The following is a 27,066-nucleotide window of genomic DNA, read 5'->3' on the forward strand; positions in this document are numbered from 1 at the left end:
ATTTTCTTTCTTTTGATCTGTAAAATATTTCATTAAAAGCATATTGTTAAATCTGATTAATACAAATAAAAATATTAGATCACCCTGATAGATAGCCAATGCTATCCTGTGCCAACACAACAGATTATTGGGCATTAGGGCACCCTGAAAAAGACAGCCCATTCATACCGTCCTCCCCTTGTGTTTTATACACACGGCATATGTGTTCTGGTGTGCCTACAGCTACTGTAATAGGGCATTGGGTGTTAAGCATAATAAATGTTGATTTACACTGTACTATGAACAAAAAAACATGTATTACTGCAATGCATACATGTGAATGGTCCTTTAATCTTTTTACATAACCTTTTGACATACTTTATAAACCATTAGATCAGGCTGAACAGAACAGGATCATGTTTGCCAATAATGGGTAGATGCGGAGTTGAAAAATGCACAATAACCACTGCTGATCAAGTATGCAGCTATTTTTTTATTGATTTTTCCATTTTATGTTTTATAAAAAATAATATACCAAAACAGAGAAGCAAAAAAAAAGAACAAATAAACAAACAAGGAAAAACAATGTAACCCCTTTACAGCGCCAGATACAAGATGTATGGTCCATTGTTATAAAGTAGTAAAATTGCTGAGAAGTTTGAATTACCAAATGTTGACATAAAAACAGAAAAGGAAAAGGAATCCTTCTCAATAATAGGCCTATGTATGTAAAAAAGCAGTGCCAAGAGAAACATGTGCAAAAATAAATAGTAACCAAATTGATTCCAGTAGGGGTGAACAGATAACAAAGTAATAATATTTTGTTTATAGAGGGTCCCCCATACACTATATAATGAAGCCAACCATCGTCATAGACATTAGGCTGCATTATGTCCTTACAACAGACAACTTGCTACATTATTAAGACTTAATGAGCAACTTTTGATTGATTACCCTAGATTTTTGCACTTTGCATATTGCCTTATTAAATAAAGATCATATTTCCTTGCTGGAATTGGCCATAAATTCCAAATTTCTCAGCAGGCCACTGGCCAGCCACTGGCTTGCAAAGTGTTATGGAATTTTTGGCAACTACATCTCCTTTAACAGATGGCTCTGGGTGTTTTAAAGGCTGATATCCTGACATGGATTTTGTTAAAAGATGTCTGTTACAGAAAGATAGCAGGACCTGTTATCCTTACAGGGGCTTTATGAGAAGGGAAAACAGCAAATATAACTAATAAATACTATTTACAACAGTAGGAGGGACATTTAGGTGGCTGCATGAAGAGGAAGGAGACTTTAGGGACATGACTGTTTAAAACGAATAGTATTATTTGTTTGAGAACTAGAACGCTCAAAATTGATATTTATTAATAATGGGGCTGAATGCTGAAAACTGGGCTCTGTCACTTTACAGAATAGGCAGGGAACTCACATACAAAGATGTCACAAGAAGTGACTTAAAAAGTGATTCAACCCACTGAAATACCAATTCTGTTTGCAATGACCCATTAGGGACGATAATCTGGAGAAGAGTATTAAGAACAGGGATGTAAGATTTATTTATGCCAACAAAAGAGAAGGTGGAAACTCCAAAAAAGCCAGAGATGTTAAAAAGGATTTAAATATAAGGCACAAAAGGCAAGGCTCAGTGGATGTGGGGCTTGGGGCTGATTGGAGCTTTGGAACTATTAATTCTCTTATGACATTTTTTGTCTGCTGTGATACATAGTTCTTTTTTTACAGTTCATTTTTTTTTTTAAAGTCTATCAAGCCTGGATTTAAACATGATGATCTGGGCTGTACTATATTAAAATGATGCATTCAGTCACATGAAATCACCGTTAAACATATAAATTACAGGTGTTATTTATGCACTTGCTGGTTCTCTTTATGAATTAGGAGCAGCAGAAAAATTCCCCCCTTGCACACAATATAAAACTTAGTTCTCCTAAGCCTAAAGAAAAATATGGTAAAAGGACTGTGATTGCATTATGTTTGAGGCCATACATTGTCTGGAACATTTCTGACACATGTTGTAGTTCTTTTCTAAAGCCCACAATTGCTGCCCCACAATCTTATTTTTATTTTTTACTTCCTCTTTCAATGCTTAAAAAAATCTATATTCCATTTTTTTGCACTTAGCTTGGCTATTTCCCTTTAAAATGTAGGAATTATGCTCTTTTGTTTTATCTATTTCCTTCCATAATCCTGTTTGTGAATATTTCCTGGTCTTTACTGAAAGTGTACACATTGTTATATAAATACATATCCATATCTTTTATTTATCTGGCTTTCAAATATCCAGGGTTGACTTGACATATTTTTTTCCAAGGGGCGAACCGAAGAGGCATAAAATATATAATTTATTAAAATATAAATGTCTCTCTCCTGTGTCCTTTAAAAAAAAAGGACCACTGAAATGGTTCCACTTTGAGGATTTTGCCGGAGGCATCTAGAAGGTCAAGAGGTACCTTCCAAATTCTTGCTTGCTACTTTGTAGATTATCCGCCAATGTCAAGATGAGGGCCCTGCCTATGTGACCCGTTAAACGGGGTTTAGTCCAAAAAGGCCGGGTCTTTGTGGAAACGTAAAAGATGGCTGCTGGGGTTTGGGAAAGGGGGTTGTGGAAAAAGAAGGTGGATCCATTAGGAAGTAGCATTGACTCGCCTGTCGAGTTCTATGACTTTCGTCTCATTCTGCCCAAAATCCGAAGTATACCTGAAAGAAAGAAAAAGAGAATCGTTCATTTAAAGAAAAACCTTTACATAAGGGTGAGATTTTCTCCGAAGTGTGATAGGTCCTCAGAATGAATAAAAATATCAATCGACAAAGGCGTTCCATACTAATGTATTTGTTATATGTAAATCTTGGAGCTTTGCTTGCTAAGTCCTATGATCTAGGATTATTGTCCAAACCTCATACATTACTTCAACCACTTCCAATGCCACTCACTTACAAGAAACTAAGGTTTTGTGTTCCCATCACACACTCAATGCAATTTGTGACCCCTGAACAAGATAAGAGATCTGTGTGGATATTTTCCACAAGTTTGACTATTGGTTGAAGACCATACATATGAAAGCTAAACCACTAAAATAGTTCAGAGGATTTACATTAATTATCTAATCATCTAAAAAACAAACTGCTTTTTCTTTTTTTATTGGTGAACGTCCTTTATTAAATCAGTCGAATGGTGTCATACAAACTCTTCAAATGTAAGTAAATCTTCCTACATCTTTAAAGTTGAACTAAACTCACTTCCTCTTGTTCACCTTATTGGGGCAAACATAAGGACACAAATTATTTATTTTAAACAACTTACCAAAGGCAACTTGATTTAATTATAGGGGTTCACCAATGGCTGCATGTGGTAGGTCCACTCCATTTGTATAAAGTGCAGCCACTATATACGTGGATTGGATGCCGTAAAGCACTACATACAACAAAGCTAATCTATCCATCTAGTATAATGAGCTGAAGGTATACCCAGCAAGTCTCACCTGTGCCGTACTGTTCCCTCTCGGCTGTCATTGGACAGGGTGTATGATTTCTCCTGAGATCGGCTGATCTCTTCTATTGCTGCTTTATGATGTTGAGAGATAATCTCTGCACTTCTGTCCCAAGCGTCACGTGAGTCAACGGTCATTGCGGAGCTGTGCAGCTCTTCCCAGCCATGATGCTCCTCAAAGATCAGCAGATTTCTAGAACGAACTAAAGGGGACAACAAGCTATTAGTAACCTGCACTGACAGCACCTCGGGGTATTTTGCAGCATTACATTTTCATAGACCAATCATATTTCAGAAATAATGTTCAGACCAAATTAGGCAGCATTAGTATTTATTGGATAGCTTAAATATAAGGAATTGTGTCAATGGCCACAAGCAGTGTGCCTTGGGGTGCATTCAGTGAGTAATTGTTATCAGGATCCATTTACAGGTTTCTATGACCTGCTTTGACCTCCTTGTACCTGCAATAACCTGCTTCACTGACAGTGTATTATTGGAACTAGAAAATGACACAGGACATTCCTCTAAAGCAGTGGTCTCCAACCTTTTGGAGCTTGCGGACCACTAAATGCGTGGACTCAGGACCGCACATGCACGGGGAGCCGTGTGTCACTCTAAAGAGGAAGAAACTTCCCAGAGTGATGTCATGATGCCAGAACCCATCCATTCTCCCATTTCAGGTCTAAGCCTGCGCTGGGACAGTGGGTGGATTGTGTCCAGAAACCCACCACCGTGAGCCTTCGATGCGTACCGGAGACGTGGTCCGCGGCTCCCCGCTGGGGGGTGTACCGGCCAGTGCCACGGCCTGCACGTCCAACAGCTACGGGAACCCCTGCTCTAAAGTATGTTAATCCAGAGACTGTGGGTGGAAATAGGTTATGAGGTCAAACATACCTATTGATGCTGCATATGATTCTGGTGCTGAATGTCTGCTTGGTTCCTGCACTGTCTTTGTGGCTGATGGGTAGGGGTCAAAGGTCTGTGTGAAGCTTCCAAATATAACTGCAAAGCACAATACCACCACCTGAGAAACAAAAGGAGAAAAATTAAAAAATAATCTTACACAATAAGTCAACTAGTATATAGTTTGTAGCCACAAGCTGAACTCCATGAGTGAAAAAAGCTTAACCAGTGTTCCTAGACCATTCCAGTTCTACAATTTCCTCATCTCCATATTATAAGACGGGAGAGGCAGCAGGCTAAGCTAACCCCTACAATGGCCATACGTTATACAATAGGAAAATTGCTAAATCTCTTTTAGCTAAATATATAAAATACAAGAACCTAAAGATTTAATTCTATTTTTTCATCCACTTAATCAAGATGTTGTACTACATAGTTGTTGATACATTGAAAGGAGATTAAACAGTCAGATTGTATAGTATATGATCAGCTTGGCTGAGAAGTTCAAGCTATTTCATGTTGGACTAACATAGTGGTGAAATGGAAGGAAGGGAAAGTATATAATGCTGGGCAAGAGGTGACCTACTTATTTGTCCTGAATGAGTCACCTAAAGTAGCCTTTTTGGTATTCAAACTATAGCATGCAAACTTTTAATACTAATGGAACATTGCCACCTTCACTTTGTGTGTACAAGAGTAGGACTTCACCAAGGACACGTTCTAATTAGAGCACAACTGAGCATAATGAAACCATGACCTGGAAAGATCTGGTTTCCTTATTTTTAGAAAGGTTTAGATAAATGGATAAACAATGTAACAGACTCCATGTGGAGAAAAGGAACAAAGAAAATAGATCCTTTAAACAAAGCAAAGGTTAAAATGGCTCAGTTACTCTTCACTCCTAAGAAGCTGAGACATACCCACAAATGGGAACTAATCTGGGGAAACATAATAATGGACAACTAAAGGATACAGTAACTTAATATTTATTAATAATAATATCATTACATTATAAACAGTTTTATGCATGAGGTTTTTCTTGTTGCATAAATTAGTGACATCACAAATAAAGATGGTATGGAGGCGTGACTTTAGACTTCATACATTTGAAATCAATCTGGATACTTACCATAAGACAGGTGCCAGTTTGGGTGCTTGCGGCTTTGTATGAGCGGTTTACTTTGCCAGCTACCATGGCCTGGAGACGCTGAAGTTGCTGCAAGAGGGTCCTGAGCAAAGAAGAGAACACATAAGAGCCTTAAATGGGAGGTCGAGTGTGAATATAGGTTTCAGCTACTGATACTTTTACTTTTCTGTTCTGATACTGAAGCACAGTGTTAAAAGATGGCGACAGGTGGGTGAAAAAATTGGTGCAAGGTGCCCAAATTACTCCCAAATAATACTGTGGTAAAATCCTAAAATATGCAAAATTTATGCACAAATGACTATTTTTGCAGGATTATTGTTTCCCTCACTGCAGATAAAGATAAAATGCCCTGAGATAAAAAAAAAAAACAAAACTCTCAAAAATTAAATTATGCTACACAAAATATCAACCGCAGATTTAAATAAAAGGACCCTAAAGGCTTTGTTCACACATTGGCCCTACACAAAACTTTTTTTCAACCAACTGGTAGGTGGTTTACACTTTTTGATGGGGAGGAGGGGGCAGGGATAGGTTGCACTGGTCCAAAGGCATCTTTTGGACTGTACTGCCTGGTTCCTAAATGTCAAAAGGGTTTGCAGCCTGGTATGCTTATAGCAAGTGAAGCTGTGAATGTGTAGCCCTCCTGCTATGTGAAAAACAAACTGAATACTCAGCATTGTGACATATATTTGTTTTGATTGAAAAAATTATCCCCAAAAATGTGGCTTTACAAGATTTGTGTATTTTCAGTGTTTCCTACAAGACCTTCACCACTTCCCACAGAATGCAATATTTCTTATTCGGCTTATTGGGCAAAAATTACATCTAACAAGGCAAGAGTTTAACCTAACACCCAGAGAACGTTTAATTTGGGAATTTTTATTTTTTTTTTTTGTAACCAGGCAAAAGGTATCTAGACATGTCTCTGTGTTTTTCTGGCTAAAAGATGTTACCTCTGAATATATTCTGGGAATTGGGTTACTGGTATATCATCTATTATGCTACTTTATAGCTAATATTGCCACTTACATACATTACATTGTCTTTTTTTCTGGGTTTTACTGTGGACTTTCTTTATGTTTATGGAGTTTTGAAACACTCATAAATTGAAATAGGCTGCTTTGATGACTATAAAGATACTATTATTTTTTTAATCCAATACCATAAGAATAAGATCCTGAAAGACTCATAGCTATGGTATATCATTGTCAGAATATTAAATAAGACAGGTTAGACACTAGGGGGCGCCATTACACCACCACATGAAAGTCTCAGCTGTGCACAGTGCATGGACATAAACCTATAAAACTCAACTATAAATTAATTTTTAATATATTAATACTCTTATAATATAATGGGGCAAACATGTCCCATGCTACAAATCATACGGGCCAGTCATACAATTTCCTATGGCATTTCACATAAAAAGCATAAACTGTGGTGTCAGCGAAGAAATAAAGCAGAATTCCACCCCCAAGATAGTTATTAGTGAAAAAAGAGTGTTATTTTACCTGTTAGCGGTTTCTAGAACTTCCACTTTCTTCCGCAGATCGCTGTTTTCTGTAGAACAATTTTCCACCCTGTGGACACATAATAGAGTTGAGTTAGCACAAGTCTGGGGGTGATATCTTACATGAGTCATTAGGTCCTAGTGGTGTCTTAAAAACTCCAACAATGACCTGTCAAAACTTATGTTTGTGTTTCCCACACAGTGGTAAAGAGAGCTAAAACAGGAAGTTTTTTTTACTCTGCAAAAACTCCCTGATTCTCTATGCAGAAATCAAAATACTGGAAACTGAGGGTTTAAATATAAAAGAACATGTTTGGGAAATACAAAACAATCTTAGTACATCTCTGTAATACATGCATATTTCTCCATGTGTGGTTTCTGCAAGCACAGAAACATATCTGTAGTTCTGCCAGAAATCCTGGGAGCTCCTAACTTATTGTAGCAAGCTGACAACATTGCTCTGCTGCAATGAAAACCCCAAGCAGTGTTGTCAGCCCTGCTCTTATATTATGAAGATTAGGGGCCTGATTTAATAAAGCTCTCAAAGGCTGTAGAGGATACACTTGTATCAGTGAAGCTGAGTGATCCAGCAGACGTGGAATGGATTCAATTAAAGTCGTTGGCTATTTGCTATGTTTGAATCCTGCACCAGATCCATTCCAGCTTTGCTGGATCACCCAGCTTCAGTGATGAAAGTGTATCCTCTCCAGCCCACGGAGAGGGGTGCTGTTCTGTAATCCATTATGGGTTAACTGCGAACACTGATTGGGAGTGCAGCAAAGGTACTGGGCTTGGGTTATCAAAGCTTTCCAAGATTGGAGAAGATAGACTACCGTGGGAGAACCAGGGGGATCCAGTAAGCCCAGAATAGATCAGCTCCACGATTGAAAACTCTGTTTTGGCAAAAAATTGCCAAATAATAGCAAATGATTTTAAGAAATCCATTTCAAGTTTTTTGGATCACCCAGGTTCACACAATTAGGTCTATTGTGTGGTCACCTTAGTACAGGTAACTTTATCAAATTTATGGCTGATCCGCAAGAATATTTCTGTACTTGAAGTGTGGATATATGCATGTATTGCAGAGTTATGTTTTATTATTTTGTACCCAGACATAATCTTGATATAGTATGGGAGCATGGATTACCTCTTTTCCAAGCTGTCCATGTATTCTTTCTTCTTTCTTCTACTTTCCTGTGCTGAGATCTGCAGATTTCAAACATATGCATGTTAGAATTATTTGACTGGCAGTAATGTTTGACACAAATTCACAGACTTCCCAGCACTGATCCTTTCAAGCCCTAAACTCAAAGGAATGTATTGGGGATGAATGAAATTGAAAGGTTTCAGTAGAAATAAAGAGATTTCTCTATGGTCACTAAATGCATTGCAGTCAAAGAAAAACAGAAGAAACCACTATGATTTAGATTATTTTACAAGGATACAATGAGCCTTAAAGCATATGAAAACCCAGAATTAATTAGATGTATTACAGCCTACCAATCCTTAGATATGTTTCAAGATTTCCCCCCCTACCATTCACCTGGCAGAGCAGCCAGTAACACATCCTTTCTTATGGAACTAGTTGTACTTTATGAGAAGAGTTATAATTATCGCCCAGGCTAGATTTTAAACTGCCTCTGCTCTTCTTTATCTTTATTACATAGAGTGGAGGGATTAGCACTTTACAGAAGGAAAATAAAGTTGTCTTGCCTTCGGGTCAGCTCACAAGAAGCGACAATGACACTGGACAATGGCACTGATCTGGTAGGATCAATAAGAATTTTCTGTACCTAATGGAAAACTAATGCCGCCCATACATCTAAGTACTGGTAAGCTGCAATATATTATATTTTTGTTCTTTGTTCCTTAAATAGTACCCCCATTTCCTGAATCTTGCAAATGATTTCATTTTTTTTTGCAAGCGAATAGACGGCTGACCACTGGAATGTTTTTCCCTGCACAACAGCAACATGTCTGCTGATAAATTCTATTTACAGTTTATAACTGACCTTGTTCTTAATCTTGCGGCGTATTTTTTTCAGAGCTTTTTCTTCAGCTTTAGTGAGGGGCAGTTTAGTAGGGATGGGGTATCCCTCTGCTATAAGGGTCCTCTTCTCCTCTTCAGTGAGAATTAGAGGTCCGGTTCCCTGAAGTTTCTGCAAAGAATAAGAATAAAACTAATTAAAAGGTGGAGTATAAAGCTTCATTGAATTCTGTGACCTAACAGATGATTTTTATTGCAGCAGATGTAGTTTGTGAGAGACCCATGAGGATAAAGATTTTAAAATACTTTTTCTCTTCATGAAATGCACTTCTTACTTTTTGGTACTCCAGAGATCAATGCTCATATAGATAAATAATAGCCAAACCCCTCGTCACATGTGTCCTACATGGCCAGGTCTGTTAAAAAAATTCTTGGGCATCACGGTCAAGTTCTGGTGCTAACTGGGCAGTCATATAAAGACACATTGTGCAAATGTTATCATAGGTGATTGGAGGCTGCAGCATTGTCTGCCTAATTGAACATCCCGCTCCCGCTTAGATTGTAAGCTTTTCTGGACAGGATCCGCTCCTCCTCCTGTGTCACTGTCTGTATTCGTCTGTCATTTCCAACCCCTATTTAATGTACAGCACTGCATAATATGTTGGTGCTATATAAATACAGTTTATTAATAATAATAATAATAATAATAATATTTGGTGTCATAGCTTAGGGATGTTTTATTCTTCAATTTTTCAACTTACAAAGCTATAAAGTGCTTTGAAAACACCAGACCTTCCCTTCTCCACTTCAGCGTGTGTTCCTCCTTCACTTTTAACAGTATTTTATGAACCTCTGGAAATGAGAAGCATAGACGTACATCCTGGCATGAGTATGTCCTATATATGAAGGGATGGATCTTAAGAGGTTAACTAAGAGGATTTATGCCATATATAATAGATTATGGAAAGTCAGCTCTGTAGCAGGCTGTGCTGGGACTTGTAGTTCTTCTACAGCTAGAACAGAACACTTGTATGTGCCTGGTTTATAATGGCCAAAACTCTGTGGGGGGAGAATGCTATCATCTCCAGCCAGTCATGTAAGTGTGAGTCACTAATGAATAGAACTATTGTGTTCTCAGAACCAGTATGGGGGAGAATAAACTGTACATTGAGTCATCAAATGACCATTAGTATTTCACTGCCAGTTTTCCACTGCAAGTTTTTTTTCCTGAGCTCCTTATAACACGATCTAGGATTTACTGAAATCTCCATCCAGGGTATTTTCTGCTATGGATCCCTGCAATCTGATAAGACTTTTAACAAATCTCCTGTTAATAATTGTCTCCATAGTGCTAACACATAACATGATACTTTCATAAGAATTGCAAAGAAGTTAACTCTTCAGGAGAGCTTACAATTTATCAGGATTGATTTACTAAAAGGATTAGAGACTGTTCAAATAGCAAAGTGAATGTTCACGCTTAGTGAATAAATTAAGCTGTTTTCATTTCCATTATCTCATAAGGTTCAAGTAAAATCCTCTATTCCTAAATTTTGCTTTGCACATGATTAGGCATTTAAAGTGAGCAGAGCTTTACCCCTCTGATCCTCTAGTAAAAAAAAACTCAACCTTTTAAAATTAAAGAGCCATCCCTAGAAGGTAACTCCACTTTAAAAAAAAAAAAAAATACAAGGTAAAAATAAAATAGCATATACAATTGCAGCACAAGTTATTATGTAATTTAATGATATTAAAAACCCCATTTCCTTTTCAATCTGCAGACATAAAAATCTTCCAAAAACTGTAAATAAATGAATTCCAATATGTCAGACTAGAGGCGTTCTGTATTTTTCTGATGTATAGAAAGCACCCAAACTTAATTTTTTGCTTGTGTGATTGGTTTGTTAATTTTCCCAGTAAAAACTTTAGGTATCCACTACTTTAGGAATTTCAGTTTTAGTAAGAAACTCCCTGAAGGTTAATTTCTAGGGATGCAGACACTGGAGCATGGAAAAGGCACCAACTGATTGGAATGAGGATTCATTGTGGAAGGAGCATGATGGAGAAAAGGTACGAATCTGCGCTAAAGTTTGTTAAAAGCCTTGCTAAGTCCAAGGACCACCCCAAGGAGGTTGCTTTATTCTTCAACAAAAGTAAAGTTATACCTTAAGCTTTGTCAGTTAGCTAACGGCAGAATGAAGCGTGTCCTTGGTCTCCTTTCTCCAAATGACAACATTGGAAAAAAATTGGCATAAAATTTGGAACCCATGCAAGTAAAGGCTACATCATACCCTGATGAAAGTACTGTAATACAAGGCAGTCTCGTACAACATGCAGGAGACCTTTTATATGTGTGTACCAAACAATGGAAAGTCAAAAGTCAAGAAATGATAGTCACTTACATGTGGAGCAGTCAGAAGGGGGGAATTAGAGAGTGCTGAGGGGCTTCGAGCTGCCACTTTGCTCCCAGACTGTGATTGGACTGGACTGGAGGGTGGGAGAGATCGGCTGGGACTCTGACCTCCTTCGGAATCGCTCCCATGGCTGCTGGGAGGAGTGGGGGGCAACTGCAAGGTGTCAGATGAGACTGCTAAAAGAAAAAGCAAACAATGATACAATTGCAATGGTTGAATTTTAAACATTAGGCTAGGAACACACCTGCAATTGTTCTCGTCCGATTATCGGCTCAGGGCCGATATGGGACAATAATCTTACATGTGTACACCGCTCGTCATTCATCGTCCAAACGACCGTCCTGGTGGATCAATGAACGATCATAATGGAAGTGAAGGGAGAGAGCGCGCAGCGGGTTGCCGCTACGTCGTTCTCCCCCTCCCTTCTCTATAGAGCAGAATGGTGCTGTATGTACAGCACCTGTTCATGCATCGTCCAGTCGTTAGTCGTTGGAAAGGATCATGAAAGATCCTTTCCAACCACAATTATTGCTTGTGTGTACATAGCCTTAGTAATATTTATATATATAAGATATATGGATATTATAAGATTATATCCAAAAGGCTTTACAAAAGAGAATTTCCTAAATAATTGCAACTTTTATCCTATTTATCCTAAAACCAATGTAAAAGTTTTTTAGAATGGAGTTTTTAGACACTGCCAGGACTGAAGTTGTACCACATCCTCCTGCAGCAGTCACCACTAGAAGAAGATCCACCTTGAATTAAGAATAGGTGCTGAAAGTGAGCTTCCTAATATTTCGGTAACTTATGTAATAAAGACCTCCAACCCTGACTCACCAGAGGCCATGTTGTACCTCTGCAGAGAGACCGCTACCTCCAAACAAAGAGTAGGACTCCTTCTGTGCAAAAGGACAAGCTTTCCTAACTTTTGTTTTAAAGCACCTGCAACATATTTAGCCAATTGAAACAAAAAAAATTTGTTGGGCTAAAATTTGTCACAGTCCTTAAAAATTCCTAAGGCTAAGAAGCCTGCCCAAATGGTTACTATGTTCACTATAATCATTTTTCTTTTTTTGGTTCTTGGTTTAAGCCCTGTTATAATTCTGGAGGACACTCACGCTCTTTGGGGCAAAGGTTGAGGAATTGGTCCACCTCATGAGGCTCCAGCTTGATTTGAGGCAGAGATTTGGGACTCAAAGGCTTCATCTACAAGGAAACAACAGAACAGATGTTACCACTTCCTGGAACCTCCGCAGGGAAGAACCCACAGGCTGATCTCACACTAATTACACTGTTGGTTTTCCAAACCCTGGTTAACCAAAGCTATGCTATAAGTAGCTTCATATTCTTATAATTAAGATATAGTTACTGTATACTCATAAAGACTAGTACTAGAAGTCACTGGAAAACCAATATTAAGTGTGTAAGACTCAGGAGACCACCATGGTAGGCTTCAGCTCAATAAAAAGTGAGATAGAGGAGACTCATAGAGCAACTTTAACATTTATCCTAGAAAATCTCTCCCATGGATCTCATCACTGACTATACATTCACCTCATCTCTTACCTGCTCTGACTCCGGCAGCTGTGGCAATACTTCAACTTCAAGAGTCGCTGCCACTGTGCTGGTTGTCAAAGTGACTGAAGGGGCCAGACCTGGGTTCTCCTGTACAGGAACCTCCATCTTTATTTTAGGGGAAGTGAGCTGTCCTCCAAGACACCAGTCTTCTCCAGCAAGATCACCTGTAAAGACCAAAACACTGGATTACTTTAAAAGATATTAGCAGGTGCACAGCTTACTATCATAATGGTACAATGGAAGGAATACATATGAATACAAGTCAACACTGAACCTGTGGATAGATGAAAATTTCCCATGAGCATGTTACTACTGCTGTGTTTCCCTGAGTGTATTAAAAAAGACCATTTAGGTTAAAAGGACAGGTTCTCTCCTCCATCCACTGCTCCATAAGGGATCACACCTGGGATTTTCATGGTGCTATTGGGAAACACATGCCCTTCCCCTAGCTACCAGAATGCAGGCCTGAGTAGTCATTTGCCAGGCCCCTATAAGGGAGGGAAGGAAATCAAAAAATTTGTTAAAGCTCCAATATGAAGCTTACACTGGTTTTTGGCTTCCCGTTCAAGATAGGAACAGAGTGGCAGGGGATTTGTTTCTAGGGAACCTCTAAATTTTTAAGGCACCTCTTTCAAGACACCTCTATATCATGTCACTAAAAGCAGCTAAATTGTGCAGGACATGCAACAAAGACCAAAATACAATAAAATTTGTTACAATCAAACCCCATTTTTTCAAACTTGCCTACCCATCTTCTTCTGTGTTTTGAAACCGTCACTACTTCCCACCACTACATATCTCCCCTCCTATAGTGTGTTACTTCTCCCACCTCCTAGATTGTCAGCTCTTGGGAGCAGAGTCCTCTCCTCCTGTGTCACCGACTGTATTTGTCTATCATTTGCAACCCCTATATGTTGGCGCTATATAAATCCTGTTTATTATTAATATTAAAAATATTAATACTAATGATAATAATAATAACCATACCTTGCTTTAAAACCCCCAAAAAACATTTGGGTTAGATATCGCCTTAGGGCCCATTCAGACCCGTGTGTTGCTGATTATTACAACATTGCATTGAAAATTATTTTAATTTCAAATAAAGTTGATCAATGCACACCTAGTGATCCCATGCATTGTTTATTTAAAAAAAAGCCTGTGAAATTTTGTCTCTTTTGAGGTGCATTGACAACCAATTTAAATGAACTGCAATGCAATGCACAGATACATATAGGCCTGATTTACTAAACCTCACCCAGGTTCACTGATAAAAGTGTATCTTCTCCAGCCATAGGAAGCTTTAATAAATCAGGCCCATATGTGTTAAACAGTGCACAAGACCTATTTTCACATTTGTGGCAATGCACTGACAGCCCATTCATTTGCAGCTCAATGCACAGTGCTGTCTTGAAGCAGACCATAACTGTGGAAAGTTAGAAACAGATGCCTTTTGTGAATTTTAATTGCAGACAGACTTTTGCAATTAGGGGGTTAACAGGCCAGTTCTGCCACTCAATATACAATGTACAATATTTCATTACTAAACAATGACTTCACACATCCCTGTGCAAGCAGTGCATGGTAAGCAGAATATTCTGCAATATTATAGCTGAACATTATCCCCAGGCCACATGCTTTCACTTCTGGCTATTGCAAAATGACAAGTTGCTGAAATCTGGTCAGAGAGCAAACAAGGGAAAAACTGTCAGCCTGAAGGGAAAGTGATGTCAGTGGAGAAACCCAACACCTTATGGCTTGCAGGTCTTTTCTGTTTATAAAAAGGTAGACTTTAACCCCAGCATAGACTTTGATTGCTAAATTGTCTAGTAGTCTGAACATTTATTTGAAGTTAAACGCCAGCCAGATACCAAAGACACAATAAAATGCAGTTCTGCATTCAATAACCCATAATTAAATGTATTTTGTAAATGCAAGAAACAATGAACACACAAAAAAAAACAGAGAATATGTGATGCTGTAAGGGTTATTGTGCCTTGGTCATCATAGCTATTGTAACAGGTCCTCTTTTTTCCACTGAACTACAGCAAATTCAACTGCCACCCTGTAGACAAAAGAAAGTTTCTATTTCCACCCAACTATAATGTAACACATTGTTTCACCAGAGACAATAGAAAAGGTGTCACACCTGTCATCTGTTTCAGCTGTTTCCTTGTTTTCTGTGTGAAATACACAATAGGAAGCGAATGTGGGCTGTTACAAGTTAAATAATAATAATGGAGATGGGGACATAACCATTGTTTTTGGAGCTTATATGTAGCACACAATTGTCATTCCTGATTTTCAGTGCCAGTCAAATGTGAGATAAAAGAATGACAAAACAAAATCACACTAATATATTTTTCCAAAGTAGTTAAAGAAAAAAAAAACTTCAATTTGTTAATATTTACATATAAACTTATATCAGACCTGATCAAATCTCTGAATCAATGGTTTTGTTTTAATATGGCAACAGCCTGTTCATCTTTTGTCCATGCTTGCCCTGTATTACTCTATGATTTTATCAGGCATGCTCTGGACAACCCTATAGGTGTATCTTTCTTTCACATCTCCGCCACCCCGATCCCAGGTAGCACAGGAATAATCTGTGTGAATATGTGTGAATGGCGGAGTCATTGTTTACAGGGGGCTATGGACTAACCTTCCATGATGAATATCCCAGTGCTAATCCATGGAGGGAGTCAAATGCTTCTCCATATTTCCTTTACCTACGGTGCTAAATGGAATGTGGTGTGGCGGGGGGGTGTATGGATCAAAAGAAAGGTTCAGGGTACATGAGGAATAAAGCAAACCTATGCCTTCCCCGATAAAATAATAGGAATTCAGTTGAAGTCATACTGCTACATAATTACACTTCCATATGTATACAACTCATAGAGATAGGAGTGTTGCTTTTCTAAAATCCATGAAAGGTATGTTGTAACAGATACATAAAGAATGGAATGTTACCAGTTTGGAAGTAAATTGTGTTAAAGCATATCTAAACCCAAGGAAGATAATATGTAATATATCACAGTACATGTAGCAAATATGTAATAGGATGTGGTGGCTGAATTAGTTTTCTTCCTTTATTATTTCTTTTCACCTGCCGAACCTGCCACCAATACACGTCCTTTTCCAGGGTGAAAACACACACTCACTGTACTGTATCTATAGAGAATCAGGCTTGTCTTTCCAGGTCAGGGCTACAGAACATCTTTCATAACACAATGGGTCTGATTTATTAAAGCTCTCCAAGGCTGGAGAGAATACACTTTCACCAGTGAAGCTGGGTGATCAAGCAAACCTGGAATGGATTTCTTCACTGTCATTTGCTATTTGCTAGCAAATGCTTTGAATTCTGGACCAAATCCATCCCAGGTTTGTTGGATCACCCAGCTTCACTGGTGAAAGTGTATTCTCTCCAGCCTTGGAGAGCTTTAATAAATCAGGGCCAAAAAGAAGTATTTAGTAATCTGCAGAAATAGCTGGAAACAACGTAATAGATAAGACTCAGGACAAGCAGAAAGCACAGAAAATTATTAGGTGACAATATCTCTGGTAGGATCAACAGGTATTTTTTGCAAACAGACATAACAAAACCCCTTGATATAACAGAATAGAGTTCATCGTTTGACTGTAATGGTATATAGTATTTCCTAACAATAAGTATTTTAAACAAAAAGGCTATAGAAGGTAGTGATATTTTCAAACACACAGCTGTCCGTCAGTTCCACTGACTACCAATGTTATTTTTGGGTTTCACAGCAAAGAAATGTAAATGTCAGATATTTCAGTTTCTGTAGAGTGTGGGACTTTACATACACAGATGTGAATATGTTCAGCTTTTAATAATGGTGATTACGGTCAAGACGATACACCAGGTGTGGTAAATTGTAGCATATAAAGCCTAGAACTAAAATGTTTTCAATGATTTCAAACTTCTTTTTTGACTACGACTCCAGCCAGACAATAGACTAGGTAAAGTTTAGTACATGTTAGGTCACATAAAGACACCTATCCTGGTTGTGTCACAGATGGGGGTTCCCCGCATTTTTGGGAGACGTCCTTAAACCCTAACCCCTATCTAAAATGCCATTTATAAATAGGATTCAATGCAGGAAACTTGGCCACAGTAATTACTAGTTGGTGATGTCACTGAAATGGAGTGGGAGGAATCTGGATACATTATCCTGAAAACAGCAGTGAACTTCTAAAAGTTGGCTCTGTTAACATACATGACATGACCTAAAGTTCCCCTTTATGCTGGATAAAGGAGGTGAGATCAGAGGGTACACTAATTCCTCTACACTTCAGTAGTTTTCTTACATGCTGGACTAAAGAATGACACCTATCGCCCATCCTTATCTGTCCCTTTCCCCTTGCATATATCAATTTCTCAATTTCTTTCCCAGCAAAACCATGCTGTTGCTTTAACTTCCAACAGCCTGTTCAAACACTGTGCATAGGAAAAGGGTCTTGGGAGATGTAGTTCTGCAAATGTACCTATGTTAATAGAAATTAACTTTGCCAGAAGCTGCAAGAATTTTACGAGCTAAGTAATACAGTCACAAACAGTATCAATGCCATTTAATGGTACAGAAACAAGGTTAAAAATGAGCACGGAGACACAATCTATGAGAGGGAGATCTGGGAGTAAATTGGGCAATAACTGGATAATTAACTTTTTCTTCACTGTGCCTACAGGCTGCTGATCTTACCATCACTGAAGTTGTCATCAGAGGAGCCATGGGTAAAGGGGGACTGAGGACGTGAATCTCCACACAGAGAGTAACTATGTTCAGCTTTGATCATGGGTGAAGGTGAGCTTGGGTTGTCCACTTCCATCATTTCATATTTATCCGTCAGAAACGGGTCACCAATCAGCTGTCCCAGTGCATCCAGCAGAGCGGTGTCATCCAGGAGCTCCGAGAAAGGCTAAACAGAAAAAAAAAAGGTCCTGACGTTAGTAAAAGAACAAAAGATAAACCACAAACATCACCAATAGACCCTACACTATTCAGGACAAGCAAGTGGCCATTCCCAATTGGTTGTTCATCAATTCAACATGGCGGAATAATGAATGATGTTGGGGGATTGCTATAAACATGTCAGATTTTTGCCTGAGCATGATCGTTCGCCTTGGGCAATGATTATCTCACACGTGTACATGTCATTACGCGGTAAAACAGAGCTTCATGAACATGAGCACCTTTCTCTGTACAGAAAAAACAAGTCTAGGTACAAAGACATAGGGATAGCACTCAATTGTTTTTGTATTTCAAGGGTTTTTTTTAAGAACTTTGCAGCTAAATTTGCTTTATAAGCACACTATTTTCCTTAGGGTCACCGACTGGATCCAATCCGATCTTTTCTTCCGTACCGAGTCAGAAAGTGTGAGTGTCCTCTGATAAGCTAAGAAGGAAGTGTGGCAATTTAGAGCAACAAAACTTTAACTTCCGAAAAAGTTCTTCAGCTTTGTTTTATAATTTTACAGAAAACAATTTCCCTGTACTATAATAAAGTTATGTGACCATCTTGTATAGATACAATGTTTGTAATGTTCTTGTTTCCAATGACATAAGTCTGAAACTACAGAAGCCGATTTACAACCAATGGAACAATAAATGCAGCAGATTCCCCAAGCAACCCATCCTGTTTCATCTTTCAGGTACAGTAAAGTATTCGATTGGCTGCTATGAGCGAATAGGTTTTCTCCAGTGTTTGTTAAGGAGCTCCCTAATTCGTTTTATCAGGACTTGTATGGACATGTCACTAGAATGTTTTAAACCTTGAAAGCCAAGTTTTTATTTTGTGACATTCCTGTAAATAATGAATAAGCACCACATGTCAGTGTGACCTGGGCAAACACATCTGCCTAAGGATGGTGAGAAAAACCAATATGGAGAGTAGTTTATGGTTTGTGTGAAAAGGGAAAGGGAGGTCTTTGTAAACAGACCACCAGAGACAGTCCAGACCTCCTGCTAGGACCACAGCAAACTTCCCTCCAGCCAAGACACAGTGTACACAGCTTCATGTCCAAATGGGTCTGTTATATAAAGCACTACGGCCGCAATCTGGTAAACCCATTAAAAAAAAAATCACTGTACCTATGGAGCAGTGTTGTCACCCTAGTACCGGACTACAGAACACCCTTTTTCTATAACTTTCCAATGCAAAACCTTGTTTTAGACTTTCTCTACTGTCAAATTCCAAGCAGTTTTAGATGAGATCAAAGATGTACTTTATGAGGTTGGAATTTAAAGGTGTGTGTGGTTCTTCAACATCTACGTCTACTGACAATGCTAGCGGATACCACCCATCTGGACCTGCAATATCTACTCCACCATGGACGGACAAATTACTTGCTGTTTAGGGCCAATTATCAACAGGAAATCTTGATTTAAACACCAGATTTGAAGGTGTATGAGAGGCTTTGGGGGTCTGTTAATATAAGGCATCATTGTGTTTACAGCACATGCAGTGCATATGGACTGAACTCAGAGTGAACCCTCCGCCCAGCAGCAAGAAATGTCTCTGCAAACACACAAGCAGCAATGGAATCCACAGAACTCCGCACAGCCCCCTCCTTCTTGTCTGCCTTTGGGGTGTGAATAGACCATACCTCTTACAGGTACTGAATGTGTCAATTCATAACTGGAATTCTTCTAGAAACTTCAAAACATACTTTGCAAACTTTGACACTTTAAAAATAAGACAAAACAGACCAGTAAAAGAAATGGGGAAGACACAGACAGCAATAGGAACTTTAGAAAGACTCTATACCTTGTCTGCACCATTCAAAACTAAATGACTTGATAGAGTTGTGCTTTAAAAAAACACCTAAAGTATTAAAGCCTATTGTGTTATTATGTTTGGCATCATGCCTCTTTGTATACAGTTTCCATTAGTAAATCAGCTTCTGTATATCTTTCATAAAGTTTCCAATTTGGAGATCCAGGTTCGTCCAGGTGGAGACACAAGTTTCTTTTTTCATAGTTTGCACTTGCTTCTTATATACCTTATAGGCAGCCCAACAATCAACTAAAGAAGTGTGCATGGAAGGCTGACAAAGCTGCTTCCAATTGTGAGGCCATGGCTTGGCGTTGTCAGCCTGCAACAAGAAGAAATGTTACTGGCAGGATCTCCAGAAAGTAAAAAATCCAGTAAAATGGGTTCTTCTTGCCCTGCTTTTTTTTAAGATGGAGTAGCACCGTTGCTCAGAGGTTAGCACCTTGCAGCGCTAGATCCCAGGTTTGAATCTCAACCAGGACAACCAGGACACTGGTTCTATCTGTGTTTGCTTGGATTTTTCAGGTATTCCTGCTTCTCCCACATTTAAAAAAAAACATGCAATTAGGTTAACTGGCTTACCCCCAAAAAATTGACCTTAAACTGTAATAATGATATATGACTATGGTCGGGGCATGTGATTGTGAGCCCGCTTGAGGGACAGTTAGTGACATGACTATGGTCGGCGCTAAATAAATACTATGTAATATTAATTACTAGTTTATCTTATCCCTAGCTCCCCCATGGCCAGCACTCTCTGATGCTCTGGGTTGTGGGGGGCCCTCAATTAGAACACACAATTACTGGTTCTGCATATTAGGGAAGACATCAGTGCCCCTTGACTCCCTGGAAGAGGTGGCTACCAGTTCAATTGAGGAGAAGCCCGTGGAAGTTAAATATAAAGGTACTTTTTCTATGACTCTCCCTGGACCCACAGAACTCCAATATATCAGTATGGTCATTCCATAACACCAGTTCTTCTTTCAAATTTAGAGAGGGGCTTTAGGAGAATTACTGCAGAATTTGGAATTTAGGATCAGCATAACACAAAAAGCATCTTTAATCAGAAAAAATGTTTTTTTGTTCTCTGTTACAATAAGTTATGAACGTCTTTTCATATAACCCTCTTGTTTGCAATAAAAGAATTCTTTGCACTTAGAAGTTTGTGTGTCTTTAAAACCGGCAAATCATCCAATGTGAGTAGCAGAGGAGGAAATATTTGGCAAGATCTTGTGATGACGGTTTAACATGGAGCCTTTTAACCCCTACAAAGTCAGATGCAGTAACTTTGCTTTGTTCCATTCTTCAGGATTTTTTGACGGTGCAGGGGTTAAGGGGTGGCTGCTAAAACTGTAACTGAAAAAAAAACTAAATCCAGACAGTTACGTAGGGGAGCCACAAACCTAGACAAACACCCCAAGTCTGCAACCTGATCGCTTTTCCATGAGTCACTGGCACATTATTCTGAGCCAAAACACAGACACTGAGAAGTGGGAAAGCCATTCTTAAAGGGCGCTTATCATGCTGGAAACAGCTGGGGCTAAGATATCCCCTCTTATCCATTGGGGGGAGGGGGCTGACTATTATATGACATATTAACAGTTTCCTTATGGTTTATATTAACGCTGTCCAACTTGACAGATAAAGTTTTAGGCTGCCCATGGACGGAATATGCCACCGATTGTTCTTTATATTGCACTGCGCAGATACCATGGCGTCAGTTTTATCTACAAAGAAATACACTGATGGCCAGTCGTTGCACCGTACATGCAGAACCAGATTTCTGTTTGAATCCGGTCAGAATGATCCATGTCAAATTATCTTTATTGCCTGTGTAAAGGCATAGATCCTACGTGACCTTATTTTTGGAGGAACTGTCCTTCTTTTGGAATCAAATTTCTTTGTTGCTCATTCCTACCCCCACGTCTTTTAGCTCTGTTGTAGAGATCGGTTTAAAGAAATACACTTTTATACTGAACTTCAGGCAGACATAAATATATATATATATATATATCAGTGCAGGTTTGTATTCTTTAATATACCCCTAAAAGTATTATCTATAAATGTTTAATCTACAGGAGGGTATTTATTTCTGGAACCACTAGGTACAATTCAGTAATGCCTTCTTTTTAGCTCCAATTGTTACTGTATCCAGACAGCTGCTTTGAGTCATATTCCAGGGCTGCAAATCCAGACATCCGCTTAAGAAAATATACACACCACTAAAAAGAGCAGAAACAAAAGCAACACACGTCTCAAAACCATACTAAAAGGTTAATTGGTGCCCCCTCCCGAAAACTGGCCTTATGTTAGGGACATTTGTCTATTGCAAGGGCATTAAATTGTGAGATTTTTTTAGGTACAGTTAATGACATAACTATGAACATCGTACAGCGCTGCTAAATATGTTGGTGCAATATTGATAAAAGGTAATAATAATAATGACAACGTAAAAGTTGTAGAAGGAAAAGTTGTTTAGGATGCCCCTTTAAGGGACTGGTTAGTGAGCCAGGATGGAGGAGATGTGTGCCAGATGTGAGTTCTTGCAAACACTTTCCACAGATGGTGTTGCAGTGAGTCAGGGAGGGTTGCATCATCCCTAGACTGCGCCTGATAGCAAGCAAAAGACAGTTTTCAGATTCATCTTACAGCCCTGCACCAACAGGGGTCCTCTTATTACATCCGTACTCCCCTACACAGCCCTCATTTATGGAGATTGTTTATCCATCCTGGCTATGGACCAAAGGGTTCCCCAGGCTCAGTGTGATGTGTGGCCCCTCTTTTCCTGTAAACAGACCCATTGGGCTAATCAGTCCCTAGCAAACCAGTAACGGCAAGAAGTGCAATCATTTAAACATCACATTCAACAATCCAGAGTTTGAAAATGCAGGAAAATAAAACTAGCAAAAATATAAAATGTTTTTTTCAGTTTAAAAGAAAAATGATTTATAAGTAACTTATGAGCAATATAAATAAAAAGACATTCATAATTCAGTCTGTCACACAAAGGTTTTTGTTTTTCTCAGTCCCCCTACAACGTAATTGTTTTACCTGTTCAACCTGCCAACTATTTTTCCTATTTTAACAGGATGACAATGCTGTTTATTCTGCACTAAAGTTTTGTCATCTGTGAACAGGGTAGTCTCAAATGGACTTTAATTAAGCAACAAACAATATAAAGCTCATCTCCAGCTAACGCAGAACTCAGGCCAAAAACAACAAAATGAATCAGCTAAAGGAAGTGGAAAAATAACTGGTCTCTTATAATAAAGTGATTGAACTATATAGAAAGATGTGCCACTGCATACAGCTTAAGGAAGAACAACTGCAGAGTAAGTATGCTGATGAAACTTATCAGCAACCTAAAAATTGCAAGTGAAAACTATAATATTAAAGATAGAAATAGATAATAGTAGATAATAGTAGATTAGAAAAACTAAACCGTTTTAATTCTTACTATAAATGATTTTTATGCACTTGCAATGTGCCCCCTCCTTTCTTAGACATAATCACCCGATTCTCCTTTGGAATTGATTGAATATTCTCTTTGCTGGCCCAGCTCCTGCCCTGCATAATGTTTCATAATATGGGAGTCTCAAAGGGGAATACTATAGATTGTCAATTGATTGTGTTTTTTGGATGGGCAGATTTTGGATATTGAAACCAGGGCGATGATGCGATGATGGTTTAACGTGTATGTACATGCTAAATAGAGTTTTACAGGTATATAACATGTACAGATGGAGTTAAAAACACAAATAATCTTAAAGGACAATATTAAAGTGCAAAAGAAGTAATGAACCCGAGGGATAACACTTGATCCACATGCAGTGCAGATGAGATAAATGTTATAAGTGAAATCTGGCTTGAATTTTCTCATTTCTCGATCCTGGCATATAGAGGGTTAAAATAGCCAATGTCACTGAGTTACAGTTGTGTACTTTGCAGCCTGCAGGCAGGTAGATGTATTTAGGCAAGTCCAAACTTTGTCCAGACATCTCACTCTCTCCGAAATCCAAGCCCAGGTGTTACCTGGCAAGATACAAAGACTCCTTTTATATGGAAGGAATCCATGGCCCGGCATAGAATGGAGGAGACATTCCTGGGGAAAAGAAGGCTTAGCCAGAGGCTACACTTCATTGCAGAACATTCTCGCACTGAGCACAAAATCTTCTCATCCAGACAAGTTCTGCACTGAGCAATGCTGCTGATCCCAATGAATAAAGATTATGGAATTTCATCTACAATTCAGGAAAATGTTTGTGTTCTGCACTAAAATCAATCACGAATAGGTTATAATTTTCTTAACCAGGTTAACTGAAAATTGATATTTTATTTTTGTCCAAAATGATAGGCTGACTTAGTATATCTCTCAACGACTCTAACAATCTATAAAAGATCAGCCTAACCACAACTCCAGGCAGATAATACAACCAGCAATTAATGCAGTTATGTATTTATTGCACTATTTTAAATCCTACTGTGTAGCCACACGCCACAATCTCAGACATACGGAGGTGGGGGGGGGGCGATAGGAATTAGGAGCCAATTACACTCTGCTGTATGCACATGTGCTAACAGTATGAGTGAGCAGGATGGTGGCTTTCTGCTCTATGGCAGCAAACTGGTGTTGGAGGTATAAACCTGACCAATCTGTACGGTGCAGACTGAGGACCTGTCTACAATGCATGGTCAGACTGCAAGGATTTCAATACTGCAAAGCCTTTGATGTGTTCAAATGTTTGCACATACAGATGTAAAATGAAAATGGCAGAAATGCCGGCAGAAACGAAGAAACTAAGTGCTGGCTAAAATATCTGACAGCAAACTTTTTGGATCATAAAAAAGTTTGCCTAGAAGACAAAGCTGAGGATAGAGGTGGAGGGGAGATCCTGGCACCGAATAGGAGGGAGTTGGTCTCCTGGGTACTCAGACAGCCAAGTCCAGAGTGTACTCACATCTGGTTCCTATCATAAATGGGCCCCTCCCAGGCCAGGAACTGCTTGGCTGCCCAGTTTTGGCGAACGCAACTTCCAAATGAGACAGCTTATGGATCGCAGGCTCTGCAAAACCAATGCTCTTTACATGTGACTGGAAATTTAAAAGTAAAAAAAAGGTTTTTCAATGGTTACTGGAAATGGAAGAATTTTTTATCATTATGTTTTTAAAGATCCAGTTTTAAAAATTCAGAAAAACATAGAATATACAAAGGGTAAATTTTGAAAAAGAAGCTCACGATAATGTAGAAGTAGTGTTTTAGGATAAAGGGAACCTATAAGAATATAAGAAGGAATGTAGTGTAGGCCCTAGGGCTGTCATCGGAGTAAGCATTCTGGATAGGGGCTACATATCCACTGGCCGCTTGCTCAGGATCATTGTTTTATTCTAAAATGAGCAACAGTCCTAAATTGTAAAAAGCAAGTCATAAGGGACTTTGGTTTTCTTGAAAATAGGTTAATAAATAAAAAAATGAATCCTCTGACCTATTTGCAATGACAGAGCAGGGAATATGCAGCATGTTAAACTGCCTCAGAGCACAAGCTCATACAATCCACAATAAAAGAAACTTTTTTTTCTGGTTCAGACTGAGGAACACTTCTCCCGAATGGTCCATATCTTGGCATGTTGGTGTATATGTATAAAAAGACGGAATTATATTCTCCTGCCCCACAGATAATTTCCTCATTATAGGGCTCAGCCAGTGACAAGGCCAGTCTGTGTGGGTCTGTTCTGTGAATTATTCATTCTCCCTGGAAACAGCTCAGGACCAACAAAATTGTTTTCCTAGAACCACAAGCACAAACTGGGTATCGTCTTGCAAATTCCCCAATGAATTAACATCATCTGTAATGCTGTGTTTTACAGCCCATGCTGGGGGTCCAGGCTTTGCGACTAACAACTTCCCGGTAAGGGCCTGGTTTCCTCAACTTGGCGACTGCCAGTGGGACCAAAACAAGTTTATTCTGTGTCAAAGAAATATACAATTAGGCATCCCTATTTAATGTACAGCGCTGCATAATATGTTGGTGCCATATAAATACTGTTTAATAATATTAATAATAGTGTTGGTGCAAAATGAGAACCTGCAGACGAAGGTTGTGGCAGCCACTTTGTAGGCTCATGTGGCCTGCCGATTAATAAAAGGCAAGTACAAGCACAGCTTGTGTATGTGAACATATTGTTGTATGAATTATTGTGTATCCAAACAGTTCTAGACCCCCTGTGCTCCTGGACGCCATAGCAGTTACATGGTCTGCTATGGGTGTAGGTTAAGAAAAAGTTTACAAAAAATAAAAGTCGAGTGTTCAAGATGATTGGAAGAAAAGGTAATTTGCTAACATCTTCATTCTTTGTATTCACCTTATGACAAATACAGCCCACATCTCTCTCCTGCAGAATGGTCAAAAAGAATTACAAAGATCATTTTTGACACACCGTTCATTTCAAAAACAATCTTCTCAGCCCTGAGACTGCTGATGGGTGCTATCATCCTGAATGTAATATCAGCAACCCAAGTAGACTCAATCAAGTGACACTCTATAGTGTTCTCCTTTACTTCTCCCCCAACAGCTACTTAAAATGGTAATGTAATGAGGTGAGAGGAGGGGTGGGGGAGCAGCGTGGGCAAGCAAATTTTCCTACTAACTTCAAAAGAACAAAAGGAGTAAAGAATAGAAAGCAAAAGTCTGCAAGTAAGCATTTAAAATACTACATTTGTGTGTTGAGTGTTGCTTGCAAATACATGTGTCTTCTTCTAATAGTTTTCTATTTATTAAGTGAGCACTCTGATGACAATAATCCAGTGGAAAGTGCTGGCCACTATTGACTGCTGTTGTGACGGGTATAGATTGTGGAATAGCATAACGTATGTTGGTGGAACACCAGGCTTTTATGGAAGGCTCAGGGAGCTTGCTAGGGGTATACAGGATCATCTGCAGCAGAGCAAAAGGAACAAACAGAACCTTTTAATTACAATAGCTCTACCAAAACACAAGTCCCAGGTAACATGATAGGTCCCATGTTGTAGGGATCATCACTCATAAAGCTTCACACACTGATTCCTGGCTAGTGATGTCTAGAGAACAGGGAGATACGATAAGCAGTTCCTGCCCTGGGGTTGGAGTGACCGGTCATGCTGATACTATCCACATTCCCTGTAGCTGCCAAACCACACACAATAGAAATGTTAATAAAAAACATCACAGCAATATCCTGCAGGCATGGCATGGGTAGGTGATGTCT

At 38.9% G+C, this 27,066-nt stretch overlaps 1 protein-coding gene across 2 annotated transcripts in view; it reads right to left on the bottom strand.

Annotated features, from left to right (window-relative positions):
* Positions 1-452: 452 nt before the first annotated feature.
* The window catches only part of CREB3L2 (cAMP responsive element binding protein 3 like 2), a 44,971-nt gene continuing 18,357 nt past the window's right edge, over positions 453-27,066 (bottom strand). The window contains exons 2-12 of one of the 2 annotated variants that reach the window (XM_072400200.1): positions 17,754-17,970; positions 13,024-13,199; positions 12,576-12,663; positions 11,443-11,627; positions 9,066-9,212; positions 8,201-8,259; positions 7,055-7,123; positions 5,526-5,625; positions 4,388-4,517; positions 3,486-3,696; positions 453-2,703 (exon numbers count right to left, since the gene is read on the bottom strand). In XM_072400200.1, coding sequence (XP_072256301.1) covers positions 2,631-2,703; positions 3,486-3,696; positions 4,388-4,517; positions 5,526-5,625; positions 7,055-7,123; positions 8,201-8,259; positions 9,066-9,212; positions 11,443-11,627; positions 12,576-12,663; positions 13,024-13,199; positions 17,754-17,970 — 1,455 coding nt within the window. In that variant the 3' untranslated portion in view covers positions 453-2,630. Of the gene's footprint in view, positions 2,704-3,485; positions 3,697-4,387; positions 4,518-5,525; positions 5,626-7,054; positions 7,124-8,200; positions 8,260-9,065; positions 9,213-11,442; positions 11,631-12,575; positions 12,664-13,023; positions 13,200-17,753; positions 17,971-27,066 lie in introns of both variants that reach the window. The other variant, XM_072400199.1, reaches the window with a different exon arrangement.

The sequence above is a fragment of the Pyxicephalus adspersus genome, chromosome 2 (assembly GCF_032062135.1).
Source record: "Pyxicephalus adspersus chromosome 2, UCB_Pads_2.0, whole genome shotgun sequence".
NCBI lineage: Eukaryota > Metazoa > Chordata > Amphibia > Anura > Pyxicephalidae > Pyxicephalus > Pyxicephalus adspersus.